The following is a 21,807-nucleotide window of genomic DNA, read 5'->3' on the forward strand; positions in this document are numbered from 1 at the left end:
TTGTGACCCCGCCAGCCCCTTCAAATAGATCGTTAACCACAAGAGTGCTTGGCAATTCCCAAACCATAGCCTCTGTCCAAAAGGAAAAGATAGGGCTTTGTGAGGCCGAAAGGAAGTGCGAGAAAACAAAACAAATGTAGCTCAAGCTGAAAGTGAAAAGCGCTTGGACAGATTGGTATTTTCTTTTCTGCACGGCATCTTGCCAATCTTCTTCCCCCACATCCCACTCCTTAATAAGGTCCGATTTTTTGCGTGTAGAAAAGTGTTGTTATCTACCATCCCACGCCCCCCCATTACTGTTTTGTTTGCATGGGTCCTCATCCGACTGATACCCCCCCCCACCCTGTCAACACCCCAACTCTGGGAGACCTTAGGTGTGGAAACCCTGCAGACCCCCGACGCCGCGTCCCATCGGATCCCTTTCACGCGACTTACTTTCAGTCCCGAGATTCCCGCCCCCCCCCCCCCCCCCCCCCCACTGGAGTGTTTGCAGTGAGAACCGGAAATTTTCATTTAACTCTCCCTCGTCCTCCTGGTCCCCAGTTCTGAGCCGATCGTTGGGGAGCACAGCCGGGGCCGGGCCTCGCTCTCCTCCTCCGGAAGGCTTTAATTTGCACACTCGCCTCCGGGTGGGTCTCAGGCCCCCGAGGCTCGCAGGTCCCCGCCTCGCCTCTCAGCCTCCTCCACTCGGGCCCCCAACTGCGGCCAGAGCCCCGAGGCCCCCGAGCCTCCCGGGCCGCCCCGCGGGCGGCGCCCTCCGCCGTCCCTCCGCCCTCCGCCGCTGTGCCCACCCCCTGCCCGCAGAGCCTCGCTCGCCTGGGCCGCAGTAGTCAGTTACCTGCTCCGCAGGGCGAGCACGTGCGGGGACCGACAGACACTCCAGCTTCGCAGGAGGCCTGCGCCCCTGGACCGCAGGTAAGGGGCCACGGGCTCGCGTGGGTGGGCTGAGGGGCAGGGGAGGTGGTCCCCGGCGAGGATGGGGTGGGTGAGAGTAGCGGGATGTAGGGGGGGCTGTGTGGCCCCTCGGAATCCTCTTGGGTTAACCCCTTAGGGTTGAGTCTGGGTAGGTTATGGGGGCCAGCTGGCGGGGAGCTAGAGGTCTGGAGAGGAACCTCCCACACCGGGGACACCCAGACACCAGGGTCCTATGCCAGCTTGAAAAGATTCGTGCGCAAAATACCCATACGTTCACTTCTCATAGAGCTTCCCCAAAGTGACTCTGCTTGGACAGTCACGGTTAAAGTTGAACGTGCACCGTCTGGGTGGGATTCCGTGCTGGAGAATGTGTTTCCGCGCCCCCACGTTTATTTCCCCTGTGCAAGTTCCCTCTGCAGCCTCCCGAGGGGTGTGGGTATGGGCCCCATCTTCCCCCTCCAAGGAGTAAAACGTTCGCCCAGGCTTCCTGCTGGCGACCCCTCGGGCGCGTTAGGCACGGAGGAGTGCACGCAGCCCACCGGGGTTGAAGCCCCGCAAGCATGCACTCTTGCTTCACGCCCCAAGTTTACTTTTCTTATTTAAAGCTTTGCAGTTCAGATGCACACCCTGGGCGAGAGCAGCCCGGGGACTCGGCGGCGCACTCGTCCCTGTGCACGTGGGCGTATCTGCGCGGGCGGGAGGGCGCATCTGCGTTTGCGCACACGCGCGGGTCGCGGTCCCGCGGGCGGCCTCCCCTCGCTGCGCTGGTGGCGATCCTTGCGGCGTTTGGCAAGGCTTCGGGAGAGGCTCATGAAGGATTTCATTGAGTGCGAAGACAGAGAGCAGAGACAGAAAGCAGAAGGAGGCGGCTGCAGCCTTTGTAGTCGCGGAGGAATGCGGAAATGTTGAAGCACTATGTCAAACTTTTTTGAAATGGGGTCAAGTCACATTCAGCCAGCGTGGGAAAGCAACAACAACAACAAAAAAGTGGAGGAGGGGAGGGGGCTAGGCACCGCCGCTCCGGTCCGGGGGGTGCAGGCCCGCGGGGGTGGGACGGCTGCCGCCTCCGGGAGCCTGGGGTGGACACGGCCAGAGGGGGAGGGCGGGCGCCAAGGCCGCTGCTCCCGCTACCTGTGTGGCCCTCGACCTGGCTCGGACCCCCGGGCGAGGGCTGGGGGAACCTTTCCCCAGCTTTTAAGGAAAGCTCTCAAAGGAGCCGGGAGAGGCTCTGCCTTGGCTGCGCGGTGTTACGCTTGCACCCAGCGGGGGTCGTGCCATGTGTTCTTTAATTCCAGGCAGAAGAGCGAGCGGGGGAGGAGGGGTGCGGGGCAGGTAAACGCATGCCGACGGTTCGGGACACGCGGCTGCCGTGGACCAAGGTCCAGCTTAAACTAAGGCCGCCGTGGGACCGGGAGGCTGACTCGGTCATCCCTAAACTATTGAACGGGGAGGGGGCGCCCGACCGCGCGTGGGACCTGGCCTCCAGCCTTTGGGGAACCGAGCGACCGTCTCGGCTACCGACCTCCAGCCGCCCCGAATACCGGCAGAGGTTCGGTAGTCGCGACAACAAGGGCAGCCCCCTCTCACAGCCCAGAGATCTACGTTTTCTACCCCCCACCCCCACCGTCGTAAGGGCGGTTGCGTTTGCACGGGTTGAAAACTTAGGGACCAGTCCCAGTTAAGTCCTCAAGTTACTTTTTCAGGACCGGACAAGCCAAAGTGTGACAGACCTGCCATTCCCACACCCTTGGGATCTTAGTGTGTGTGTACGGGGGAGGGGAGCAGGGGGGCACGACACTTATCCCCTTCTAGGGCCCCTCGCTCTCCCACCTCTAGTAGCCCCAGCCCTCCCCTACCAGATGGTCTGTCCTCCCCGAGTTTCCACCAGGGAGGTCCTCGGAGTCGGAGGCAGAATTTCGTCTCCCACCAAGCTTGCCGTCTCCCAAAGACCATTTGTGTGAGCGAGTCCCTTTTAAATGTCTCTCGGTAGAAAAACTGAAAGTAGAAAGAAAGGAAACAATTTCCGAGCAGATGTCTGACCACCCCTACTCGCATACTCCCAGCATCGGGTTACAAGGGTCCTGGGAGCCCCAACCCCGTTCTGCGGTCCCACACGGGTGAACTCCCCGGTGCCTTCACGCCAGCTTCCGAACTCCCCCAGGACGCCCCGTACCCCGCCCGTCCAGGCCCCCGGAGTCAGAGAGGGCAGCCGAGAACAACGATCTAGGTATAAATATTGAGCCATGACATTGACGCGCCCGGCGCCTCCCCTCCCCCGCGCTCCCGGCACACTCTGGGCTGCTCGGCACGCCCCTTCTCGTCCCGCTGCGTCCCGCGCGGCGCTCATCCCCGAGGGGCCCCAGCAGCCTCTCCTCGCGAAGACTGCACGAGCCCTGCCGGGGAAGAAAAGTAACTTGGTTTTTCTCGGAGAAACCCGGCCGGATTAGGCAGCCGGGGCGAGTAGAGGGGAGGAGGAGGGGAGCTGGTGGAACCCGGTGGAAGTCTCCCGGGCAGTCTGATCACACTTTCTCCTTGTCCTCCCGTCTCCTCCTCCTAGGTGCAGAGATTGTGGGCAGACTATGTAATCGCTGCGGAGGGGGAAGAGGAGGGATCGGCGCTCTCCTGCGGCGGCGGCGCGGCGACTCGGCTAGGCGGAGTTTCTCGGCGGCTGCGCCCGGCTTGCACCCGCCGGCGAGGAGGTCGCTCCGTCCAGCCCGGCGGCCGCGAGTCCGACTCCGGGCGTCCCCGAGGCGTGTAAGGCAACGAAGGCGCACCCAGGTTCCACTGTGCCGCGCCGGCAGCCTCCAGCCAGCATGGAGAAGGACAGCCTGAGCCGCGCCGACCAGCAGTATGAGTGCGTGGCGGAGATCGGGGAAGGCGCCTACGGGAAGGTGTTCAAGGCCCGCGACCTGAAGAACGGCGGCCGCTTCGTGGCTCTGAAGCGCGTGCGAGTGCAGACCGGCGAGGAGGGCATGCCGCTCTCCACCATCCGCGAGGTGGCGGTGCTGAGGCACCTGGAGACCTTCGAGCACCCCAACGTGGTCAGGTGAGCCGGGAGTCCTGGCTATCGGGTCCAGGAAGGTGCTGGGCAAGGGGTGGCTGGTGACCCAACTAGAGTAAGAGTTGAGTTTCCCAAGATAAAACCGGTGACCTTGCTAGACAGAGCAGAAAAAGAGACCTGCGGTGGCTTCCCAGCAGCCAAGCTATTCTGAAGAGCTTTTGCTCTGCTTGCCCCAAGGGATCCGGGGGCGTTGGGTGTCTTTTAGGGACAAAACCAGACAACCCCAGAAACGTCCCTACAGCACTTACTTAACATTTCCCATCCGTGGGGGAATTTTTGAGAGACAGAGTGAGATAGTTATCCAGCTTGTGATAATTAGAGGGAAACTTTAAGGGCGGAGCATAATGTAAATAAAGCTTAAGAAAATGCAGAAATGTGTAAGAATGTATTTGCCAATCAGACCCACTGTAGTGGCTTTTTAGAAAAATATGTATACTTGTAGAATGACTTCTGATGGTCTTAGAAGTTCAGAAGTTTCGACTCTGACTCCTAGTATTAAACAGGCTGGTTACTAGGAACACTGAACCAGGAAGATTTCGAGATTTCGAGGCCAGCCTGAGCTACAAAAGACCCTTTCTGAGAAAAGAAAGGTGGGAGGGGGGGGCGCTTGCTTCTCAAACCGTTATCTGATTGTATCATTTTTAGTATCTGTGGCTTGTATGGTCTGACTTAGGCTGCCTCTCTCAGAGGTTAGATGTGAGTCTGCGCTTTAGATCCTGAAGCCTCTCTGTTCCCTGGAAGAGTTGTGCAGGTGGGTGGGGAGGCATTCTTAACCAACTCTCCTGTGTTTGAAGATAATGGTGTTTTCTTGAAGATGCTGGGATTTCCCCATCGTGCCTTTTATCCTTTTTTGAACAGATGCATAGCTGGGAGTTAAAAGGGAATGCACAGACTTTTTTACAAACTAGGTGATGGGTTTGCCATTCTCAGCTCTTCTTTATAGAGGGATGACTTTGGCATCTTCATCCTGCCTTGTCATTCCTGTAGGGATGGATTCCTTTACAACAAATATGTACCTACTGTATGCCCCGGGGATGAAATTATGTAAATAAGCACAGTAAATATTTTTGTAGAAAGTCAAACAATGTAACATTAGTCATCAAAAAGGAGAGACCCAAGACTGACCTTTGAAATACCAAGCCCTCTATGGACTCAGAGTCTTCAGAATCTTCTGGGGGTGGGGGCTAGGGACTTTTAATTTCTCTACTAGGCTGAGTGTTTGGGTTTGTTTTTTTTTTTTCTTTTGGTAGCACTTTGTTCCCAATATAGTCAGACTCAGAAGCGAATCAAAATACATAAATAAGTAAAAAGACAATGTAAATAAAGGACCCTGTTGTACCTACGTTTTAGCTAGGTGTTGTCAGGGGTATAGAGTGTGACATCAAAAGGAGGTAATAAGACATGGGAGAACGAATCTTCTAGAAAGTCAGGTTTTACTAAAAGTGGATTACCATCTGGCGCTCTCTCTCTCTCTCTCTCTCTCTCTCTCTCTCTCTTTCTCTCTCTTTCTCTCTCTCTCTGTGAGTGTGTGTGTGTGTCTTGTTAAAAAAGAAGTTCTTCAGGGAGGTCTGTGGTCCTGAAAGGTGCATGCTGGCTCTGAGTCACCACCTCAGAGGATCACTGCAGCTGTACCAAAGGATGAGTTTCAACATTAGAATTTAGTATCAAATTCCATTTGTCTGTTACCCGTGGAGTGTCCAGGTAAAAGTTAATTAGCGCATTTCAAACGAACACCCTTGTATAACCTATTCATGGAGGGCAGCTCTTTACAAGTTCCTGTGATAGAAGAGTTTTGGCTAGCTAGCTCACTCTGTTCTCCTGTTTTATCCTCCTGTGACTGGTGTGCCTCTAGAGAGTTTTAGTTGACCCCACAGTAGAAATTTGAACTGTGAATTTCAGGAGCATCTGCTTATAAATAAGCAAAAGGAAAATATGCTTTCTAAATTTATTTTACCTCGATGACACCTGCCTACCTAAGAGTTGTGAGGCTAAAGCAAGAGCATAGGTGAAAACCCTCTCCTTGAGGGCACCTCAGGCACTGCGTGTGCCAGAGATTGTCAGATCCTTGGCCTAGAACAGGTCCCCGGGAAGGCATCGGTATCCGACATTTTTACAGAGCAAGTCAAGATTCCTGTTTAGACACACCAAGACTGCTGTGTAACAACATTTCCTGGGGAGACACATCATGCTTCTCTCAGATAGGGAGCCCACAACAGATCAGAGCACAAATACCACCCAAGGCCAGTGTGGTGAGTTTTATTGGGGTTATTTCTATGAATATGGAAGAGGGACAGGGGTAGAAGAGCTGTATCACTGAAGCTCACCTCAGCATGGGTGACAGCTCAGGGAGCTGGGAACCTGGAGCGCACTGCACAGCCTGCAGACAGCTCGCCAGATTGGAGATTGTCCCTTCCAGCAACCTCAGTTGGTTACAACCTCCTGCAGGCAGCTAGGCTGGTTTCTGCATTTTGCAGACAGCTGGTCTGGTCCCTGAGTCTTTTGCAGATGTCACTGTGCTCTTCTGAGAGGGACAGTCATCTCTTATTTGCTTATATAGCAAGGAGGAGCCTAGTGAATCTGGTCAGTTTCAAGGCTTTCCTGAAGCTATTCTGAATTGTTTACCTTCCTGCTTAAGGAGCTTCCTGTCAGTTGGAATGTTCTAATCTCAGAGGAAACTGTTACACAACAATAGAAGCTACTTGGGCACCCATAACCTGAATTTGTCAGCAAAGGCAATTGATTGGCCCTATGCCATAAGATTAGTGAAATGACACTGTGTTTTAACTAATAACAGCATCCTTATAAACTGTCATCTTTATTTCTTCCCGATTTTCTTCTCCATTATCCACCCCCATCCTACCCCTACCGCTGCCCCCAATGACCTATTTGACTAAACTAGAAATTCTTACTTTAGAGGTTGGTTAATACTTTTAGAGACAGTCTTGGGAAATCAAGAACAAGTAACAGTACTTTAACTTCCAAGGGAGAATGTTAAAACTGAGCCCCCCGAATCTGTAATTTAATTGTCTTTCCTGGGGTAAGTTTTATATTCATAAGCCCTGGTTTTTAAAAGATTGCTTGAAAGGGCAGATGCTTTTTTTAAGTGCCTTCAAGCCATAAGTAATTGATCATAATTACAGCCTCTACCCACACGTTGTAAAGTCTCTAAGCTTGAAGAAGCACAATAAACATATTAGTTTTTTCCAAAGTTTTAAAACTTAATTTTGATGGGTTTACCAGAAAGGCAGACTTGTTTTTGTTGGTGTGAAAGCCCCACCAGATTGCACGGTACCACTGACTTCGAGTTCTTGCTTACCTGCACTTGATAAGTCCCAGGCTTGATGAGGCAACGGTGTCCTCCTCCACATAGATTTGCTCTTGTTTTACGGCTCAGTTTGTAATCTTGAGTCCTGGAGCCTTTGTCAGAGTAAGTCTGTACGACTGGAGTGCTTCCATTCCACAGGTGAGTTCTGCTTGCCATCCTGAACCAAGACACAGAGATGGAATACAATTTGTTTTATCTGTTTGTGCACCAAGTATATATTGAGGGCCTACTATGTGCTGGACAGCTTCTAGAAAAAAGAAGCAAAGTTAGGGAAGTGAATGAGTCAGAGGGAATTGCTAGGCTTATGAACTTTCTTTTGTTTGTTTTGGTTTTTTTTTTTTTTTTTAATCTGAGATAAGGTTACTACTCTGTGTAGCCCTGGCTGTCCTGGAACTCTTGTCTGTAGACAAGGCTGGCCCATAGATCTGCCTGCCTCAGCTCCCAAATGCTGATTAAAGGTGTGTACTACTACACCTGGCTAGCTTGCTGGCTTTCTTCCTTTCCTTTCTTTAAAAAAATAAATAAATAAAATGCCTCTTTTAAAATGTATTTGTCTAAACAAGGCATGCTTGTAATACCAGAACTTTGGAGGAAGTAGAGGCAGAAGGTCAGGGTCATTCCAGCTGCTTGGCAAGTTCAAATCCAGCATGAGCTTCAGGAGACTTTCAGTTACTGTTTCACTCACTTAACCTGCCCAGTTTTATAAAGCTGCTTATGCTTGTGACAGTTTAGTTATAGGAATTTGCTGATTGGGTAGATGAGATACACAAAACACTAATCAGTTACTCAAATATATGCAGGCTACATTTTCCCTCGGTGACATATAAGTTGATCTCGATAAAAAGGCCTTGACGTGTCGCTAACATATGTGTGAACACTTTGAGCTCCATTTATTTCAGTGAGTGTTGAGGAAAGACATCTTTTCTAAAATCTAGTTGTAGGAAAGACACCTGGGTAATCAGTTGGCTACTCAAGATAATTCTGTCAGTGAAGGAATATTAGGAGCAACAGAAAACTGATACGGGACCCTATTCCATGCTATGAAACAAGTAAGTGCTACCCTATGTCGCCTTGAACGGTAAGTTTGTGAGCTTAGCAACAAAAATGGTTCAAATTCAGTGATTAGCCCTGGAAGCCACGGTGATTGCCTGTCAGAAGATAAGGTTGTAATTCATAAATGTTTTGAGCACATTAAGTTATTAGTCACTGTTTTAAAGGTGAAGGAAAACGAGGTTTGAAGTATTGTGATTAAGGTAATGTTTCTCGTTTTCTCTTTTTAAAGTTCTCAGCAATGTAGTATAAAAGAAGAACAGAAGTGTGACTTAAGAACATGATATATTTATATTTTATTATGAATTGTAGAGCCAGGTTTTTAGAGGACTTGATTCATGGGAGCCCTCATTAGTAAAAATGTTATTTTGTGGGTGAGTAATCTGTTGGGGGGGAGGAGGCTTGCTTCAGTGAAAATAGGGTCAGGTATCCATTTAAACTTCAGTGTGTAAAGTATGTGTGTTCTTTCCTTCTCTGAGATCTTGAAAAGTTGCAGTCATCAGAGCTGTTGAGCAAACAGACGTTTTTACACGGTGACATTCTGCTAGCTTTTTTCCTGTAGTTGACATTAGTATTCCTGAGGTTTTAGCTCTGCGGTTGTACTCCTTTGTGTGTAACTGTGTCATCATGGAAGTCATGCAACCTCGCTGCAGAGTCAAGGAAAAGTGAAATCTGTAAAAAGGAAACGTTCACATCTGAATAATTCCTGTGGTATTCTTGTTTAAGACTCAGGTCAGTGAGTATCCATAGAGGTAGATCCTTGTTTTAAAATAATGCTTCTAGCTTATTTCAGACCCATTGTTTAGATCTCTGCCAGTATTGAGCAGTTGTCACTCACCAGTATTTATGTGTGCCAGGAGTGTGGTTAGAATGTCTCATTTGCAGTAAACCAATCTTCAAAGATTGCCTTTTGAAAGCATTTTTTCCTCCCTTCCTTAATTTTTATATTCCTGTCTTACTAGTGTTCCTGGATAATTTTGGTGGCCATGGTTTTTTGGGGGGCAAAAGTGAATGAATCTCTCATTATACCGGAATGTTTGTTCTGTTCTCAATTCACATGTCAAATACGCCTTAATAATTCTTTTCATTTAGATTTCAATTGATACAGTTGCTGTTTTAACATATGTCACTGGAGATCCATTTATTTATAGATAGCCCCATTGCACATTTGAACAAATAAACCAATAGACCGTATTTTCCTATTGTAAAAGGAGTTTCCTGTTGGAATCTGGAGTTACAGATGCTTGTTAGCATTCATGTGGGTGCTGGGCAATCTAACTGGGTCCTCTGGAAGAATAGCCAGTGTTGGGGTGCTTAGCTTAACCGACTATATTTCATTTATTTAAGAAACATACACTCATCACTCAGCAGTAATAGAAAGCACAATCATTATGTTTTTGCCAATATTTTTGGTTAACATTAATACTGGAAGAATTGAACATGTTAACTCTGATACAGGCATACATGCAGTCTATTGAGACCTTCAAATGCATAATAACATCTTAAATGTTTCTTGATTACCCTTATTTCTCTTCATCATTGATTAACTTCTGTGGTATTTTTATGTGCAGTCTGTGTACTTGTTATTTGTGCACAATCAGACCTTTCCGTTCCTGCAGCTGCCCTTCTTCCATCTCTTTCTTTGACTTGGAGTTAACCTCAGAATGTGGGATTGGAGCCCCTCCCTGCACATTCTGCAGTGCTCTCTGTGTTTCAGGGCCAGGGATTCACATCACCTTGTTGGTAAACTCTTTAACAGTCCCTCTTCCTGGATACATGCCTGTCTTGACAACTTTGAACCTCTGGTATGGCAGTTAAGAATGTATTTATTCACTTATATTAGCTGTTACATAAAGCACGTGAATCCTTCTCGACTAATCCTAGTTGTGGGTTTCCTGAGGCAGAAAGTATCTGGTGATCATGTATGTCCTGTGGCAAGGAAATGAATACATAGCAAATCAGTGATGTCGTAGGAAAGGGGGGTGTTAAAGAAAGGGCCCTTTGGAATATTTACATGGTGTAAAAGAGTATTAAATGAAAGAGTCGAGTTGATATTTTCTCAGCCATAGATGATGATGTCTGAGAAGAAGGTAGGGTTTCTAGCACTGAGCAAGTGTTTACTGAGCATTCCTGTTGAAATATTATCCACACAGCTGCCTCAGAGGGAGCTGAAATGTCTCCCCTCTGCCCCACCCTGTAAACAAAGATGAAGTTTGAAAATTGCTTCCAAAAACGCAGCAAGGTCGGGCAGGTGATAATGAGTGACATTTTGAAGGGAGGTTGTGACCAGTGGCTCTCGATTGGATGTACCTTTTCCTGATAGTAAGCAGAGTAGCCCTCATGGACTGGGAGTGGGAGACTTTGATTCTTTCCCCGTCCCCTTAACTAGCTGTGTGATCTTGAGTGAATAATGTCTCTTGGGTGACATTCTTCATCAGTAAAGAAGAAAGCTATTCCTACACTTTGGACATTAGTGTGTTGACATGATCAGATGAAACTATTAAAAGGTCAAACCATACAAAAATGGGAATTATTAGTAAAACCAACTCTTGCCCTCAAGCAAAAATATATATATATATAATTTCATGGAGGAAACTGCAATGTACACAGATGAACTGCAAGTATGTATTTTCATGCCTCTCCCACCCCATGTGACAGCATGAATGGATTCAGTGTTATAGTAAAATACAATTTTTAATCTGTGTTGGAAATTGATGTTGAATTTACTCAGTGTTGCATCTGGGTGATCCAGTCTGTTGGTGGAATTTTTTCCCATGTGGAGGTCTGTAGACCCTCCTGAGGTCTCACAAATAGGACTTTGATTTCCTTTGTGTTCCATGCTTTAGAACAACTCGAGAGATCACCTCGACTCTTTGCTTGCTAGCTCACATTTAGTGTGTTTTCACAAGCATTCACTTATATTTTTCTCTGTATATGTGACGGACACTCACACATGCACATGTAGAGGATACATGTGGTTCTCTCCTTCTACCATGTGGGTTCCAGGAACTGAACACAGATCAGCAGGGCTGGCAGCAACTACCATGGCAACCCTCCTCTCACCTCTTTCAAAATCATAAAATCCCAAACGGGTTTACTCATTTTGTGTCACACACTTGAGCCTCTCTGCTTGTTTTCTGAGTCTGTGGAGTAATGGCTTCATGACACTCAGTTGTTCAGCGATGTACATAAGTCAGGGGGCAAGCAAGGAACACAGGTGCTCTACAGAGGTTTCCAGCAAGCCTTCTCTTTTTTCTCCCTTGCTTTATTGCTAAGTGATCTCACAACATTCATGGTGTGTGTTCCTAATGGTTAGTATCAAATTCCCAGCATGCTCTTGGTTTTAAAAGACATACAAGTATTAAACAGGAGTGTCGCCATGTATTTAAAATGGAACAAGAAGAACAAAAGTCTATTTCAAGGATAGGTTTTTAAACTTTGGGTACCCAGTTTAAGAGGTATATTTTTATTTACTTATTATAATTATTTTTAGACTTACTTACATATGTAGATGTTTTACCTGTATGTCATTTACACGTATATCAGTGTACCATGTACATATCTGGTGCCTCTGGAAGCCATGAGGATATTAGATCTCCTGGAACTAAAATTACAGATGAGTGTGGGCCACAGTGTAAGTGCTGGGAACTGTACCCAAACCTTCTGCAAGAAGAACAGATGCTCTTAGCTGCTGAACCATCTCACTGGCCTCAAGCAATGTTTTGTGGGGTTTTTTGTTTGTTTGTTTGTTTTTAATCAGTGGAAACTAAGAGACTTAGCATTCTCAACTTGGGAATTTTCAGTGTGTGTGTGTTTTTTTAATTCATCCTAACTCTATAAAATTGTTTTTGAAAAAATACTTAGGAAAGGTAAAATCAGATTCTTGTTGAGCTTTTAAGAACCAAGATATACATATTTGAAAGGTTAGGTAAGAGGTCTCATAGAGCTAACTATGAATGGAGACTATGTGACTTTGAAATAACATTATTTGTTTTACACGCTAGTTCGCAAAAATTATAACATCCTCCTAGTCATTCTAAATTATTTCAACTTTTGGGATTTAACTTAAGGAACTTCTGGATTTTTAAACTCCCACTGAAGCCAGCTGGAATCGGAGCTATACCAACTGGGTTTGCAGAGACAAGTCTTTCTTTAGAGTTTTGCTCTCTGCTTCTCTCTTCTCTGACTGGCTTGGACAGATGAAGGTGATCTCAGCAAGATCTGTATGCAGTTGAATCCATTGGTACAAATCCCAGGCCTAGAATCCATTAGGGCATAGTGGCACACACCTGTAATCCTAACAGAGGCTGAATGCAAGAGATTGGAAGTTCAAAGCTAGTCTCTGCTACATAGCAAGTTCGAGACCAACCTGGGCTGCAGGGGAGACCCTGTGGAAAGATGGCTGACTGGCTGACTGGCTGACTGGCTTCTGTCTTTTGAGATGAATCAAGAGAAGCACATTTATGAGAAAATGGCACATTTCTTACTTGGGTTGGTAAAATAAAGATATGAGTCCATCAAGTGGACAAGCAGAGACTGGTCTAGGATGGAACTATATGTGTCCGAGAAGACTATACACACACTGAAAGGAGAGAAGATAGAAAACACTAGTACATGTTAAGTTGAGGAAGAAGGAAAGAATCTGGGCTAGCAACTAGGTCTCAAGTTCCCAGATGTGGTGATGGGATCAGAAAGGAGTAGAACATCTGTAGAATATCTGCCATGCTGGTGAAGCTCTGGACCCAGTGCATACGTAACAAATGAAGTCAAGAGTGTCTTTCCTAGAATTCTATAGGAATAAATCTCACTGATTTCTTGAGGACCTTTTTAAACTGTTGTTAACTATCACACTGTTAACATTGATTGTAAGAATGAATGTGTACTGTTGGCTTTCCGTTAGCATAAGGTTTCCAAGAGGGCAAGAATCGTCCCCTGTCTGTCACTGCATTACCTCCTATATGCAAAACAGTGTCCTGCAAGTATTTTGTTAAGTAGTTGTTAAGTAAATGAATGGGGAGATAAACTGTGAAGAAATCTTATCATTTTATAATAGGATCATTAATAATAAAATGAAAATTAACACCAAATTTCAGTGGACATTTCAATTTTCTATCTAGTGCTTTAAATTTCTTTAGGATGAGACAGTCTAATAATTATGGTAGTATGTGGTTGGGTCCATGGCAATAAATTGGTGTCAGGGAGCAAGAGCTGTTTAATAATGTAATGATTGGTAAGCAGATTAAGCCTTGAGACACTTCCCTTGTGAATTCTCCCTCTACTGTAACTTTGTATCAATAATAGTAGATGATAATGGTATTTACTGTAAGTGATCTGTAGTGTATCCCAAAGCATCAAGTCTGTTAACTTACACTTTGGTTTAATAAGAGGAGACGCTCCCTAACTTCTGTCTACTCTGCAGTCCCCTTGACAACTCAGTGTGTGTTGGTTGTTAAATACTTGTGTTCTCTTCTTCCCTGCTTCATGTAAAGTTGATCTGTGGAATCTGAATGCCAGTAAAATGCTTACACCAATTTTAACTAAATAGAGAGTTCAACACAAGGCCAAAGATTTGGGTGTTTCTGTTTTCTTTTGTACAAGGTAAACTTTGTAATTCATCAAGACCTTTCTAGTCTTTCCTTTAGATAGTTCTTGTGTTTAAAACTGCTGTTTTAGTTTACTTTTTATCCAAAGGATTACTTTCTTGTACCATTTTTTTTTCCTGGACTTTATGATTGCCTTTGTGTTTCTCTTGTCCTTTTGGCTGTCATAATCATTGTCCTTCAGAAATACCCTAAATGTGATGCTGTCTTTATTCTGTTTTATTTCATTGAACTGGCTAAGCATCCCATGCGATGTGACTGCCAAAATAATCAAGATCTAAAGTACTCCAGGTCTCGCCAGTGAGTAGCCTCTCCTTGGACTGACTCTTGGCAACTTTTCTTCCTATTGTTGTCTGCATGCCCCTTTCTTGAATTCCTTACCTATGGAATCAAGGAGTAGGGGTGTGGGTGTGTGTGTGTGTGTGTGTGTGGTGTTGTTAATGGTGGCAGCAGTGTGGTTTTCTTTTGCATTTGTTTTTGCTTTTGCGGACAATATTTTTAAGATTCATTCATGCTGTTGACTCTTATCGGTAGGTAGATCATTCTTTCACATCACTTGATGTTACCACAATTTGTTTATTCATTCACACGTCAATTTGTGTTGTTCCCACAATGGAGTGAGTATGAAGCATGCTATTCTGACTCTTTGCCCATAGGATATAGGCATGTGTTTTTGTTTCTGGGATAAACATCTAGACGTGGGTTGCTGATTGGCATAACAAAAGCGTGCTTCATTTTTTTAAAGAAACTTGCCAAACTTTTCCAAACTGGTTATATCATTTCTTTAGGCAATGTGTGAAGTTTCCATCCTTAAATTGGTAGCATGAGTCTTTCTAATTGTCGTGCTATATTTGCTGTGAGCTAGAAAGTCAACTTTGCCAACGGCTAAGTTGCTACAGGGTGGATCATATTTTGTAATGTGTGTTTTCTAAGGGTTTATGTGATGCATCTGTTCCATCTAGTATTCCAGTTTGGTGGTTTTTATTCTTTTTCTTTTCGTTGTCTGTGGTCCCTTCTTTCATTCCTAATGTTGGTCATTTCCGCTTTCTACTTGTTTGTTCTTTGCGGGTGGTTGTTATTGATGTTGTTCTTTTGTTGTCAACTTCTTTCCCTTGAACCGGTCTCTGCTTTCATTGCTTTGCCTTGTTTTTCTATTTGTCATGTATTTGCTACTGGCTTCCTTTTAGTACTCAGTTGTCTTATTTTTTATTGTTACCTTAAAATGGCAATAGTTTAATGTCGGCATTTATCTTTATTTGCTTCCTACAAATTTTAGTATAACATAGTTTGATTCAATTCAGAATATTTAGTTTTTATAGCTTTTTTTTGGTCTATAGATTTTAAAATTACTTACAGAGAAACAATTTTACAAATGTTTTTCATTTTAATTAAATTCTTTTGTAATTGGGAAATATTTAGTATGCTCCATTTAAAATTCACTAACAGTTAGATTGGTCAACCAGATAGTTTGACTTGATGCCTGCTCATCATTTTTTGCCCCATTTTAGTTGTGTGTCCCTTTAAATCTTTTAAGTATGGTTGTAATACTTATAATAATCTTTTTAACGTCTTTGCCCTTCCATAAATGGTGTTATTTTTGAATCTACCTTTGAGGACTGATTTTTCTCTTAATTACAGCCTACATTTTCCTGTATGTCTGCCTAACTTTTTTTATGTTGAAGGTCAAACATTGTGAATGGTACATTGATAAAATGCTAAATTTTGCTGTGCTCCTTTAAGAGTGTTGGCGTGTGCATGTGTGTACATGTGTGTACATGTGTGTGTGTGTGTCTTTGTATACTTTTGTGCACATGTGTGGGGTATGTGTGTTCCTGTATGTTTGTGCATGTGTTTGTATGTCACACATGTATGGGGTGCACACATTGTGAGTGTGGGGCTGGGTAAGGTTGAACAGCACTTTCAATTGCTCTCCCCTGTTCTCTTCTGAAGCAGACTTCCTCAATCAACCCAGAGCTACTCAATTCTGGCTAGCCTAGCAGGCCAACTCACCTGGGGTGCTAGGATGACATGCGATTGTCATGCCTGTCCAGCTTTTACACGTCTGCTGGGAATCTGAACTCTGGTCCTCACACTTGCACAGGAAGCCACTGACTTGCTGAGCCACCTCCCTATGCCTCTGCATTAAGTATTAATAATGCCTCAGTAGCTAATAGAGCTACTAAATGGACCTTTTCCTCCCTGCTAATGTGGGCTTCCGAGTCCGTGTCTGAGAAACGTATCTAGAGTAGGGAATTAGAGGTAGGAGGATGGTTTGCAGACTTTGCTCTTGGGTCAGTGAGAAAACCAGCTGTTAAGATGCACAAGAGTATTCAAGAACTGAAGTGGGCTTTTCCTCCACAGTGCTGCATGAGGGTGCCAGTGGGGACCCTGAGCAGCTCTGTGATCACATGTCAGCTGACTCTCAGCTGTTCTTGATCCTTTTTCCCATTGTACCTCCTGGCTCTTGCTCTACTTCCTGCTTCCTCCTCAGCTCCCTCACAGCGTGTTCTGGAGCACTGGTCTCCTTCCAGGAAAAATAGAAGCATGGCATGGATGTTTACTGACTTATAAGATATACATATAGGTACGATATTAAATTAAAATAATTAAGATTAATTATTTTTGAAATGAAGGGATAAGAAAGTATTCACAACTAAAAGCTATTTCCTCAATACTCGATTTATTTATTTTTCACCTTAGAAGTCATTATCTCTTTGCTGATCTAGAAAGTGCACTGAACTCTAGCGTGTGTGCATGCACACATGTGTGCATGCATGCGTGCGTGTGCGTTCCTGTAGCTGGGTTTATTTCTTTCACTTGAGCGCTGTCTGGGAAGGCTGGAGGAGGACAGTAGAAGTGACTGAGTCTGGCGCTTTACAGTTCCATCGGCTGCTTTAATGGGTGAAAAATGGTCACAGCCTGAGGACTGCTTGGTCCTCGTAGAACATTCTATGGTGTAGCAGTCCTTAAGTTTGGTATGTTAGAGGAAGGTGAACAGAGGGAGGAGTCCACAAACTTTACCAGGAGCAGAGTAGCTAAGAGCAGCTGCTCAGAAGTAGGTGGGTCCCAAGAGCTCTGTGCTTGCCCTGTGTGGTCCACCTTCTTAGAACGTGGGAGACGGTATTCGCTACTGGGACAAGCATTGTCTCATTCTGTTAATGCCCGTTGCACCTAGCTGTCTGAATTCCTTGTCGCATGGTAGGTTTCATACTGTCAGTGCACCATCTCCAAGCCAACAGCTGGTAGCTGTAACACGTGAGAGACAACATGACATCATCTTGGGGATGTTGGCCAGTCGATTTTTCCTAAGGGAAACAAACTAGAAAACTGAAGAGACTGTAATTAAGTATAAATTAATTCACTGCAGGAAATTCCCGTGTCTGATGATTTAAAAGACAATTCTGCATGCAAACGAATGATTACCAACTCAACTGCAGCTCCCTGCATCCTCAGGTTTACTCACTGTGCTGGAGACAGGAAGTGAAAAAGCTAGGCCTTTCTTTCTCAGTGAAGTCTCAGCCAGTCTTTCAACATTTCTCGTTTAGGCTTTGGTCGCCAGGGTAAATGACTCAAGGTATCTATTGCCGCCTAGCTGTTTTTGAAGGGGAATTCCCCCCCACCCCACATTCTCGCCTCCCTAAAATAGCGAGTTCTATACTGGAGGTTTCGGTGCTTTGTTCGGAGTTTGTGAAGTCGGCACATTTCTGGAAGCTCCCTGGGAATGTACTTCTGAGCGGCAGTGACGCCTTTGTCTCCCATCTCCACGGCCTGCTCAGCTCAGCACTGTAAGGACACAATTCTATTGCTATTTCCCCCCTCACATTTGATGTGGTAGTTTGCATACAGCTGCAGGGTAGACAGTTACCTTTGAAAGGAACATTTGGCCGCTCTAATTTGATTAAAGAAAAAACACCTCAATCATTTCTAGACTGAGAACGTTTTCATTTTAACTTGGCAGGAAGAGTCGGGAATGTCCTCGGCGCGCTTAGATAAGTAGGAGAAGCCGGGAGGAGCAGGGCCAACGGCTTGAAGGAAGGAAGCCTTGATGCCATTTGGGATTTTTTTGAGACTAGCAGTGCTGTAGGATTGATTCTGTTTCTTCTTCTCCTCTCCCAGCTTTCCGCATCCTTCATTCTCTCACCTCCTTCTCCTTTGCATGATGGCTTACTTAGTGGATCTGATAAATAAGTGGGTTCTGGCAGGTACACGTTGCCACTCTAAAGCAGTGTAACTACTTGGAGTCCTTATAGACACTCTCTGTCCCATTTTTATGTAGTACTAAGATCCCAAATCCCAAATGACTATGAAGCACATTTGTTTTCTATGCCACTGTTGGGGAAATCCTGGAAAGATTTTGAGTAACAGATCCAGGTTGAGAATTAGGTTGTAGCTTAAACTGAAGACAGTTGTCCCTCGTCACAGCCTAACGCCCTGCGTTAGATACCGATCTCCCAGCTGCAGACCTGCTCTCAAGCTAGACGTTCTGATGGTTCATTAGTATAAAAGTTTAGAATCTAACCTGTTGATTGCAGGGTGGTGTCAACTTCATATGTATGTGCGCACCATGGAAAATAATTGAGTGAGACATTAATATCTGTAGGCAAACCCTGAGCAAGTTGTTGGGCCTCCATCTGATAGATGTTCTTATAAGAACAATGCTCCTATGAAGGGCATCCCAGCTAATAAATGTGAGTGTGGAAATGTATGACAAGGTTGGAGAGAACATAAGAAGCCCTGGCAATAACAGGTTATTGTTCGATCGCTATTATTGATTGCCTAGGAGTAGAGATCAGATGTGTGGGTTCACATTTCGATTCTACAGGACTGTAACACATTATGGGCCTTTTCTCTGTCTTTGAGCTCCAAATGACTCACTTTCAAGAACACACATTAGGTCTCTGTAGCCATGTGATAGACATTAAACATTAGGTTTCTGGAGTCAGGAGCTTTACACTTTGCAAGTAACGAGTTGCATGGCTGCTGCTTGCTCTCTTCAGCTCAGTGTTCCGGTGGAGATGTTTTTCCCCATTGCATGTAATTGCTTTTTATAAGGAATTACATTTTTGCATAGTGCAGCAGTAGTAAAATCTTTCTCATCCCAGGTTTTCTTGTGTTGTTCATAGCCTAAGCGGCGAACACTGATTCAAATCCATCAAAATTACTGAGTGTCTTTTAATGAAATGCATAGAAGCTAGGCCAAGACCCAGATTTTATTTTTCAAAAAATCATATTATAATGGGGCCGGAGAGATGATTGTGCAAGAGGTTGAGAACACTGGCTACTCTTCCAGAGGACCCAAGTTCAATTCTAAGCTCACAACCATTTCGGCATTCATATGCTGCACAAGCATATATGTGGGCCAAAGTGTGTGTGTGTGTGTGTGTCTGTCTGTGTCTCTCTCTCTCTCTCTCTCTCTCTCTCTCTCTCTCTCTCTCTCTCTTTCTCTCTCTCGTGTGTGTGTACAAAATAATATCAACAACAACAACTATATAGTGAAGACCAGGTATGCTGATGTAAGCCTGCACTCTTAGCACTGTTGTTGGGGGGAAGATCTGGAATTCAGAACTAGCCTGGGCTACATGGTGAGAATGGCCAGTCAGATACCCTCCACCCACACACCTACTAGTAATGCCTCGTTGCATTTCTACGTCAACTGTTGTCCATTTCAGTACTGTTCTCATAGAATGAAAAAGCAAGCTCGGCTAGGATTTTTAGTCCCGTTTTACAGATAAAGACAGTATCCACATGACTAGAACACACATCTCAACTCCAGGGTGTTATTTCCTATCTGTTTTTCTAATGTTGCAAGAATTTTAATCATGCAATTTGGATTTGACTTTTAAATATTTGACCAATTAAGTGACTATAAACTGCCACTGACAATGGCACACTGAGTTTTTGAGGCAGGCGTCGTTTCATGGTTACTGAAAACTAGAGGTATAATAGTTTAATTTTGACAAAATCATTTTTGACATATTTTTGACATACACTTTTGGTGCTGGCGATTGAACCCAGGGTCTCTAACACACACACACACACACACACACACACACACACACACACACACACACCAGTTGTAGCTTACACCGAAGAAAATGACTCCTTGTCACAGCCTGCAAACTGTGCCAGACCCTGTGCCAAACGGCTGGCTGTCTCCCCCACACAGACCTGTTTAAAGCTAGAAGGCCTGAGTGCTCTTTAGTGTATTTATTCTGTTGGTTATGGACTGGCATCGACTTCATAGATGTGTGTATGCATGGATTATGGGAAATAACCGGGTATATATGTGTACACATGGAGATTATGTATGTGTGTATTCCTTAGACACTTTGTGTTATTAGACTTGTATATATGATAGATGGAATTAGTACTCTAAAGCTGCTTTGCCTGCACTCAGCGCTCTAGAGTGTGCAGTCAGCAAGTGAGAAGCAGAGGACTGGCAGGTCAGAGGAAGGAGGCTCACCTTTGAATCTGGCATCAGAAGTGCTGACAGTTGGTTGGTATATCTTCTTGATGAGTCAGCACTTCCTGGTTTCCCTTTCCAGCCGAGCTGGAGAATGGCATCAGATGACTTTGGTCCAAGCTGAGACTTTCTCAGAATCAAATTTAGATTAAAAATAATAATAATAATAAAGAAATGTGTGATTATTTTTCTCTGCTTTTGATTAATTGGTATTAGGATGAGCTATTCTGTTGAGCACAGAATCAGATACTGTGTGTTCTTAAATTCTCAGCTTAAGGAAGTAGACTTGGCCCTGAACTTTAAGTAAACATACCTACCTCTTGGGACAGCCTTACTTTAGTTCATTTGGTCTTTATTGTTTCTGTGCAAGCTAATAACAGACAAAAGCGGAAGGAAATGGAGTTCAAACATCTACAGTGTTTGCTACTTCAGCTTTGTCAAAGGCGTAGTGACTAGTGACACAGCAAGCAGAGGAAATGGTGGATCTGCTTCATGGTCCCATGTCACTTTCTTGCTGGTCCAGATTAGGCCCACCATTGTGAGAAAAGTCGGTGGTTTTTACTCCTTAGCTTTGTACTCCAGACTAGCCAAAAAACGCTAGACCCTATGTTAATGGTGAGCAGAGATGGATGAAAATTTTCAGAAAACCTCCCAACTCTGGTTCCCTTGAGTTTGTTTTTCTAAGTTTGTCATTTCATCAGTTGCAGGACACGGCGGACAGTTTCTCTGTGTTGTTGATATTTGTTTAAAATACGTGCTATTTTAAGCATCTGGATATTTTGTTCCTTTGGAGATATATTTTTATTAAAGCGACTACTTAGTGGTTTACAATGAAGAAATTAGTGATATTACAGCAAGAATATGGCCACCTTACTTTCTTTTCCTGTTGCTGTGATAAAATACCCTGACAAAAGCAATTTAAGGAAGGAGGGAACAGCTTATGTTAACTCACACGCAGCTGAAGATACAGTCCATCTTGGTGCTGAGGTCAAGGCGGCAGGAGCTCATAGAGGTTGCTCACACAGTATCTATAGTGAGAAAACAGGAGTGAATGCAAGCTTGCTGGTGTCTGCCTACTCTCTGCGTGTCCTATGGTACAGGATCCCCTGCACAGGAGTAGCCAGGCCTCTGATTAAGATGGGACTTCCCCATATCAACCAGTATCATCAAAGCATTCTTCTACCGAGTACCCAGAGGCTCATCTTACAGGTGATGCTAAATTCTTTAAGTTGACAATGAGTACCGGCCATCACAATGGCTATATTTTAAAAAACAGGAGTACTATTAAATGTTTTTATGTTTTCATCTATACTGATACTTCATAAGTAGGAAGAATGTCTGGCCCTTTAACCGCTTGCTAATAAGCAAAAGCAAAATCCCTACAGAAAAGCCC

At 44.9% G+C, this 21,807-nt stretch overlaps 1 protein-coding gene across 3 annotated transcripts in view; it reads left to right on the forward strand.

Moving 5' to 3' along the window:
• Positions 1–539: 539 nt before the first annotated feature.
• Cdk6 (cyclin dependent kinase 6) overlaps positions 540–21,807 on the forward strand; it is a 186,924-nt gene continuing 165,656 nt past the window's right edge. Inside the window, exons 1-2 of one of the 3 annotated variants that reach the window (XM_076913068.1) lie at positions 540–915; positions 3,473–3,961. In XM_076913068.1, coding sequence (XP_076769183.1) covers positions 3,729–3,961 — 233 coding nt within the window. In that variant the 5' untranslated portion in view covers positions 540–915; positions 3,473–3,728. Of the gene's footprint in view, positions 916–2,647; positions 3,962–21,807 lie in introns of those variants that run through there. The other 2 variants (XM_076913067.1, XM_034518756.3) reach the window with 2 other exon arrangements.

This window comes from Arvicanthis niloticus, chromosome 15 (genome assembly GCF_011762505.2).
Source record: "Arvicanthis niloticus isolate mArvNil1 chromosome 15, mArvNil1.pat.X, whole genome shotgun sequence".
In the NCBI taxonomy this organism is placed as follows: domain Eukaryota; kingdom Metazoa; phylum Chordata; class Mammalia; order Rodentia; family Muridae; genus Arvicanthis; species Arvicanthis niloticus.